We start from the raw sequence: 8,862 nt of genomic DNA on the forward strand, positions 1-8,862 counted from the left end.
CTGTAGGCACACACAGCACCTCGAGCTCCTGGGCCTGAAGGAGAATATAGAAGGGCGGGTAATGCAAAGGTTAAACCTGCCTACCCATAACTACAAGAGCTTGCCTCAAAAAGGTTCAGAATAAAAATAGAAGTGAACTGTATCAAAAATGAAGTGTTGTCCATCCTAGAGTTATAGCTAAAGGAGCTGGATTTGAACAGATATCTGTTATTGTCTGAAATCCGAACATATTCTGTGCACATCTCTTGCTCGGTCCTGCTGCACAGCCGTGAGGAGTCCAGTGGGACTGCTCCCACACTTTCCCCGGTGCTGTGAGCTTGTCATCATCCGATCCTGCACCACATCCTACACTATTACCCCTGTACTCTATAGATACCCTTGGATCCCTAGTTGCTTTTCATAGAATGATACAGCACAGAAGATGGCCATTCGGCCCATTTTGCCCATGCTGGCCCTTTCCCCACAGCCTTGAAAATGTTTCCTTCAAGTATTTATCCAAATCCTTTTTGAAAGTTACTATTTAATTTGCTCCCACCGCCCTTTCAGGCAGCGCATTCCAGATCACAACAACTCACTGCGTAAAAGTGATTTTCCTTATCTCCCCCTCTGGTTCTTTTGTCAATCACCTTAAACCTGTGACCTCTGGTTACCAACCCTCCTGCCGCTGGAAACAGTTTCTCCTTATTTACTCGATCAGAACCCTTCATGACTTTGAACACCTCTTAAATCTTCCCTTAACCTTCTCTGCTCTAAGGAGAGCAACCCCAGCTTCTCCAGTCTCTCCACATAACTGAAGTATTTTCCTCATCTCCAAATTCCCCTCAGCCCATGTCACCGCTCCTCCCCAACACTCCATTTTCAGTCAGCCTCGTGTATCTGTTGGTGCCCAGAGAATTCCTTTTCAGCCTCCCTCTCCCCAATGCGCTACAGGACCTCCTGTTATTTCAGTGCTACACTCTGGGGCGCTCTTCTAAATCAAGCCCTTCCACCTCACCACCACGCTCTCCCTTTCTTCAGGAGCCTCTGTGAAACCTCTCTCTCTCTCTCTCTCTCTCTCTCTCTCTCTCGCTCTCTCTCTCTCTCTCTCTCTCTCTCTGATCCCACTTTCAGCCAGTGCCTCTGCCCCTTTCCCACCAGCGCTCGCTCGGTGTCTCGATTGTTTACTATTTATTGGGATGTTCAGTGTTTACGGTACACCATTGTACAGAACACATACAACAAACTAATTTAACCAAGGGTTTCCAAGGGAAACTGCAGCATAGCTGTCATGCCCATCCTCGACTGGCTACTTTCCTTAGCAGCTGGTCGCCCAGGATAACGGCTGTCCAGCGGCCATCAGGAACTCAGTGCAAGGGGAAATGAAAGCTTTCGTTTAGTGAGCTTTGGTGAACTGGTGTAGAGGAGCTGGGGAATTAAAAACTTTCTGCACCAGGCTCCCAGTAAGTATATCAGGTTTCGCAGCATTAGCTACATAGCAACTCCTTCACAGAGAGGCAGAGAACAGAGAGACCTGGGAGTATATGTGCACAAATTATTGAAGGTGGCAGGGCAGGTTGAGAAAGAAGGTAAAAAAAAGATATGGGATCCTGGGCTTCATAAATAGAGGTATAGAGTACAAAAGCAAGGAACCTGTACAAAACATTGGTTCGGCCTTAACTGGAGTATTGTGTCCAATTCTGGGCACCACACTTTAGGAAGGATGTCAAGACCTTAGAGAGGGTGCAGAAAAGATTTACTAGAATGGTCCAGGGATGAGGGACTTCAGTTACGTGGATAGACTGGAGAAGCTGGGGTTCTCCTTAGAGCAGAGAAGAGTGAGAGGAGATTTAATACAGGTGTTCAAAATTATGAGGGGTCTGGACAGAGTAGATAGAGAGAAACTGTTCCCATTGGCAGAAGGGTCGAGAACCAGAGGACACAGATTTAAGGTGATTGGCAAAAGAACCAAAGGTGACATGAGGGAAAACTTTTTTACGCAGCGAGTGGTTAGGATCTGGAATGTGCTGCTTGAGAGGGTGGTGGAGGCAGATTCAATCGTGGCTTCCAAAAGGGAATTGGATAATTATCTGAAGGAAAATAATTGCAGGGGTACAGGGAAAGGGCAGGGGAGTGGGACTGGCTGAAGTGATCTTGCAGAGAGCCGGCACGGGCTCGACGGGCCAAATGGACTCCTTCTGTAACCAGTCTATGATTCTATTCTATGATTCAGCACTGGCCTACACCTGCGAACATCTGACCACACACACCAGCCATCCGAGTGAGCCAGTAAATCAGGCCTGATTGTGGAGGAAACAGTCTGTGCTGTGCTTCACTACCACCAGCAACAAGGTCCAGGGTCCACATTCATCTCATGCCCGACATCCATCCTGGTCTCAGATGGGTTTGAAGCCAGGCCCAAGAGGTGGAAGGGCAGTGTCTCTCCGACTGCACCAACCAATCCCCAAGAAGACTTGCATTTATATAGCATCTTTCATAACGTCCCAAAGAGCTTTACAGCCATTGATGTACTTTTTGAAATGTAATCACTGTTGTAATGTAGAAACGGAACAGCCAATCCACACACAGCAAGCTCCCACAAACAGCAATGTGATAATGCCCAGCTAACGGGGCCCAAATTGCCCCTATTCCCAAGGGTGGGAGCGGGGCGGTAAGGCCTATCCGCCCAGGGGCAGTAAGGCCTATCCGCCCAGGGGCAGGCGGAGGAGGAGACAGATCTGCAATTGCCCCTGGGCTGGGAGTGCGGAATTGGGTTCCCACCGCGCCCCGACTTTTTACCCCACTTGGCGCTCCGACCCCTTACCATCCGGCGGGGGAAATTTCCCTGCGGTGTGCCAGTGCCACCGGTCGCTGCCCGCGGGAAGCTGCAGCGGCTGGGCAGTGTGGCCACCCTTAAAGAGGAGGGCGCATCGCCGCGGCCACCATTTTCTTTTAATTGTCGGCTGACAATGGTGGCCACAGGTTCGTCCGGGCCGCCAACAGGCAGCTGTGTACCCCCCCGTTGGGTGGTGGGTCACTGGCCTGGCCTAGTGAGTGCCACGGAGGCCTCACAGCGTCCCTCCCCTTTAAGTTGCGCTGACGTGCTCAGCGCGGTGCTAAATGACAGCGCCCGCCTCCTGCTCCCTCCACTACCGCCCCGTTGGTTTTTGTACACAGATGGGCCGAAGCTTCCTCCAATCACCGCCTTATCTGTCCCGGCGATAATTCATCATTTAATTCCAAGTATCTGCCCCAAACAGGGCGGAGGGGAACTTCCAGCCCAGCCTGTATTCGTGATGTTGATTTGAGGGATATAATATTGGCCAGGACATGTTACACTCACTACAGTACCAGTGTTCCACCACCCAGTGGCACAACTGTCCTTCGCATCAGCTGCTCTCACAGACTCCGCGGAGCTCACTGGTGCTATAGGGAGGGACTCAGCCCATCCATCCCGCTGGGTCAATCAAGGACAGCATGCAGCAGCGAGAAGCTCGACTTTCACAGGACACGGACAGAACTGGGAGGCCTAGTCCTGGGGCAAAATAGATTCTGTATTGGAAAACTGTTACTGCAGTCGGTCAGTACACAGAGCTGTGAGTCTAATACCTTCACTCTCAGCCACAGTTACTTTGTTATACAACATTACTAGCTGTGCAGACTGGCAGCTGGGTGACCAGAAGGGGTGGGCACCAGCTTGGAGACAGGCAGTGCAGTGACCAGAGGAGGTGGGCACTAGCTCTCAGGGAGACAGGCAGCAGGATGACCAGAGGAGGTGGGCACCAGCTCAGAGAGATGGGCAGTGCAGTGACCAGAGGGGGTGGGCACCGGTTGCAGAGAATAAGAGCAAAAATGACATTGCCAGCTACGCAACAAAGTATCTATTCAGCACTGCCACGAAGAGCAGAGCACAGCAGCACTGAGAGGGATCTGTACAATGCTGGGGGTTAACCAATACCAAGCACCGTCACACTGACAGCAGCTGCTGGGACCATTGTGGAGTTGTAGAGCAAGCACCCCTCCCCTTTTATAGGGGGCATTTGTAAATTATATGATTTTAATGCCCAAAAAAAAAAATCACAAAAAAAAAGAGGGCAGTTAAAAGTGTCTGGAGTGTCCCCCAGATCGGGGGGCACTTGATTTAATGTTTAATTTTGTTTCCGCTAAAAGAGTTGTAGAGCAGGCACCCCTCCCCTTTTATAGAGGGCACTTGTATAATGTATGTTTTAGTGTCCAAAACCCCCCCCAAAAACCACAAAAAACAAAAAAAACACAAAAAAAACAAAAAAGGGGCACTTGAAAAATGTTTGGAGTGTCCCCCAGATCAGGGGGCACTTGATTTAATTGTTCAATTTTGTCCAACCGAAAGAGTTGTAGGGCAGGCACCACATCACTACAGCTTACGCCGTGTTGCTTCAATGGAATAGGCGCCTATGAAAGGCAGTGCGGTGTGGAACGAGTGAGAGATCCCACGAGGGGTACCGTAGCATAGTGTTTATGTTACTGGTCTTGCAATCGTGAGGCCGAGACTACTAACTGGAGAATGTGACATCACGTCTCACCATGGCAGTTTGACAATTTGAATTCAAGTCTGGAATCTACCAAAATTCTCTGGACTCTGGGGAGGTACCAGCGGATTGGAAAGCAGCTATTGTAACGCCTCTGTTTAAAAAAGGGGGCAGACAAAAGGCAGGTAACTATAGGCCGGTTAGTTTAACATCTGTAGTGGGGAAAATGCTTGAAGCTATCATTAAGGAAGAAATAGCGGGACATCTAGATAGGAATAGTGCAATCAAGCAGACGCAACATGGGTTCATGAAGGGGAAATCATGTTTAACTAATTTACTAGAATTCTTTGAGGATATAACGAGCATGGTGGATAGAGGTGCACCGATGGATGTGGTGTATTTAGATTTCCAAAAGGCATTCGATAAGGTGCCACACAAAAGGTTACTGCAGAATATAAAGGTACGCGGAGTCAGAGGAAATGTATTAGCATGGATAGAGAATTGGCTAACAGAAAGCAGAGAGTCGGGATAAATGGGTCCTTTTCGGGTTGGAAATCAGTGGTTAGTGGTGTGCCACAGGGATCGGTGCTGGGACCACAACTGTTTACAATATACATAGATGACCTGGAAGAGGGGATAGAGTGTCGTGTAACAAAATTTGCAGATGACACAAAGATTAGTGGGAAAGCGGGTTGTGTAGAGGACACAGAGAGGCTGCAAAGAGATTTAGATAGGTTAAGCGAATGGGCTAAGGTTTGGCAGATGGAATACAATGTCAGAAAATGTGAGGTCATCCACCTTGGGGGAAAAAAAACAGTAAAAGGGAATATTATTTGAATGGGGAGAAATTACAACATGCTGTGGTGCAGAGGAACCTGGGGGTCCTTGTGCATGAATCTCAAAAAGTTAGTTTGCTGGTGCAGCAGGTAATCAGGAAGGCGAATGGAATGTTGGCCTTCATTGCGAGAGGGATGGAGTACAAAAGCAGGGAGGTCGTGCTGCAACTGTACAGGGTATTGGTGAGGCCACACCTGGAGTACTGCGTGCAGTTTTGGTCACCTTACTTAAGGAAGGATATACTAGCTTTGGAGGGGGTACAGAGACAATTCACGAGGCTGATTCCAGAGATGAGGGGGTGACCTTATGATGATAGATTGAGTAGACTGGGTCTTTACTCGTTGGAGTTCAGAAGGATGAGGGGTGATCTTATAGAAACATTTAAAATAATGAAAGGAATAGACAAGATAGAGGCGGAGAGGTTGTTTCCACTGGTCGGGAAGACTAGAACTAGGGGGCACAGCCTCAAGATACGGGGGAGCCAATTTAAAACCGAGTTGAGAAGGAATTTCTTCTCCCAGAGGGTTGTGAATCTGTGGAATTCTCTGCCCAAGGAAGCAGTTGAGGCTAGCTCATTGAATGTATTCAAGTCACAGATAGATAGATTTTTAACCAATAAAGGAATTAAGGGTTATGGGGAGCGGGCGGGTAAGTGGAGCCGAGTCCACAGCCAGATCAGCCATGATCTTGTTGAATGGCGGAGCAGGCTCGAGGGGCTAGATGGCCTACTCCTGTTCCTAATTCTTATGTTCTTATGTTGATCTTATTAAAAAGCTGGTCTCAGTAAAAGTGACCATGAAGCTGTCAGATTGTTGTAACACCCCAACTGGTTCACTGATGCTCTTTAGGGAAAGAAACCTGCTGTCCTTACCCGGTCTGGGCCTATATGTGACTCCAGACCCACACCAACATGGTTGACTCTTACTGCCCTCTGCAATGGCCCAGCGAGACACTCAGTTGTTGCAAAGGATACAGCAGTGGTTCAAGAAGGCCCACCACCACCTTCTCAGGCAAGTTTTAAGAAGCGTCTTAAAGGGGGAAAAGAGAGCCTGAGAGGGTTTAGGGAGGGAATTCCAGAGGTTGGGGTCCAGGCAGCAGAAGGCATGGCCACCAATGGTGGAGCAATGGAAATCGGGGATGCGCAAGAGGCCAGAATTGGAGGAGCGCAGAGATCTCGGGGGAGGTTACAGAGATAGGGAGGGGTGTAGGGCTGGAGGGGGTTACAGAGATAGGGAGGGGTGTAGGGCTGGAGGAGGTTAGAGATAGGGACGGGTGTAGGGGCTGGAGGAGGTTACAGAGATAGGGAGGGGTGTAGGGGCTGGAGGGGGTTACAGAGATAGGGAGGGGTGTAGTGCTGGAGGAGGTTAGAGATAGGGAGGGGTGTAGGGCTGGAGGAGGTTAGAGATAGGGAGGGGTGTAGGGGCTGGAGGAGGTTACAGTGATAGGGAGGGGTGTAGAGACTGGAGGAGGTTACAGAGATAGGGAGGGGTGTAAAGGCTGGAGAGATTTGAAATCAAGGGCGAGGGATGTGTAGAAATTCATGGGATTTGCCTTGTGGCAACGACAAACTGAGGTACCCGAGGGCAATCTGCACCCATTATATTCAGCTCTGCAGGCAGTGAGAGCCCTGCAGTACAGAACCCCAAGTCACGCTCACTCCCCTTATACCGCGGTGCTGTCTCCCCAGGGTTTGGCCGATACCATTCCACATCCATTTCGCTGTGCAAGCCGCAACTAAGAGGCCTGAGAGGCTCACCTGAGAGATAGATGGTCCGCATTCTCCATCTCCAGCCCTCGCACACTGCCAAGGCTGCTCTCACACCCAGGGTAATAGCACAGGGGTCCTCAGAACTGGCACTGTCTGCCTCCCTCCCTCTGGGCCTTCACTCTCCCTCACACTCTCCCTCCCCACTCACTCACCCTCCTCCCTCACCCACTCTCTCTCCCTCACACGCTCTCTCTCTCTCTCTCCCTCCCTCCCACGCTCGCTCGCTTTCTCTCCCTCCTTCCTTCCTTCCTTCCTTCACACGCTCGCTCCCTCCCTCCTTCCTTCACACACACACTCTCTCTCTCTCTCTCTCTTTCTTTCTTTCTGTCTCTCCCTCCCTCACACACACTCTCTCTCTCTCTCTCTCTCTCCCTCACACACTCTCTCTCTCTCTCTCTCTTTTTCTCTTTTTTTCTGTCTCTCTCTCTCTCTCTCTCCCGGGCCTGGAAACAAGCCGTTGCCGAGGGACGGTGACGCTGCCAGCGATTGGCTGTTTTAGAGAGCACCCGGGCCTATTGCGGCTTCGCATTGGAAAGAAAACAGCACCATGGCAACGGCAAGGGGGGTCAAAACACAGAGAAATAAAGAGAGAAATAAACAGAGAAAAATAAAAAGAGATAAATAAACAGAGCGAGAGAGAGAAAAATAGAGAGAGGAATAAACAGAGAAAGAGAGAGCAATAAATAGCGCGAGAGAAATGAACAGAGAGAATTAGCAGGAGTCGACTATTCGGCCCGTCGAGCCTGCACTGCCATTAAATAAGATCATGACTGATCTTCGACCTCAATTGCACCGTATTGCTCGATTCTCCAGAGTCCAAAGGGGAGAAATTGGAAGCTTCAACCTCGGCCGCGAAGGAACGTCGGCCTGCGCTCCTCCGCCAGCTGGTGGCCAATCCATCGGCACGCGGCATGTTGGAACTGTCGGTAAACACTACCTTCAGGGGATTTAAAGACAGATATCATGACATCAGTGAGTGTGTAACTCACTGTATGCTCAATCTCCAACATTGGGTTTAGCCATTTACCTTACCATCAGTGCAGAACAACTCACAGGATTACATAGGATACACGGCACAGAAACAGGCCATTGGGCCAAACCAGTCCATGCCTATTTATGCTCCACTCGAGCCTCCTCCCCCTTTCCTCATCTAAATCTAACAGCATACCCTTTATTCCCTTCTCCCTCATATGCTTTTCGAGCCTCCCCTTGAATACATCTTTACTATTCGCTTCAACCACTCCCTGTGGATGCTCACCACTCTGCGTAAAGAGGTTTCTTCTGAGTTCCCTATTGGATTTCTTGATGACTATCTTATATTGATAGCATCTAGTTAAGCTCTTCCCCACAAGTGGAAACATTCTCTCTGTATCCACTCTATCAAAAATGTGGTATTCCTGCACCTTACTACAAATTCACACAAGGTGTGTATTGCAGACACAGTCACTCTGTGACCTTAACCTTTATTCCCAGGACCAAGGAGTGCTGAGCCTGGGTGGGACCTCCCCTTTTATACCTGGAAACCCAGGTGAGGAGTGTCTCCCACAAGTCAAGTTCACCCGCTGTGATCAGGGTGTGCATTTCTAGGGTATAAGTACAGTGTACAGGAGTTGCATGAAGGTTACAGTTACATGAAGATTACCGTTGCATGATGGTTACATACATGACATCACCTCCCCCCTTACGTCTTTTTGTGTCAAAGGTTTCAGGTGGTCGACGCTCTCTCGTGGAGCGCTGCAGTTGTGGCTCTGGTGGCTGAGCCTTGGCATGCGT

At 49.6% G+C, this 8,862-nt stretch overlaps 1 protein-coding gene across 4 annotated transcripts in view; it reads right to left on the bottom strand.

Annotated features, from left to right (window-relative positions):
* The window catches only part of cfap43 (cilia and flagella associated protein 43), a 188,756-nt gene extending 181,549 nt beyond the window's left edge, over positions 1 to 7,207 (bottom strand). For all 4 annotated transcript variants that reach the window (XM_070876376.1, XM_070876377.1, XM_070876375.1 and 1 more), the window contains exon 1: positions 7,078 to 7,207. In XM_070876376.1, the coding sequence (XP_070732477.1) occupies positions 7,078 to 7,106 (29 nt within the window). In that variant the 5' untranslated portion in view covers positions 7,107 to 7,207. The remainder of the gene's footprint in view (positions 1 to 7,077) is intronic.
* Between the last annotated feature and the right edge of the window lie 1,655 nt (positions 7,208 to 8,862).

Source organism: Pristiophorus japonicus, chromosome 3, assembly GCF_044704955.1.
Source record: "Pristiophorus japonicus isolate sPriJap1 chromosome 3, sPriJap1.hap1, whole genome shotgun sequence".
NCBI lineage: Eukaryota > Metazoa > Chordata > Chondrichthyes > Pristiophoridae > Pristiophorus > Pristiophorus japonicus.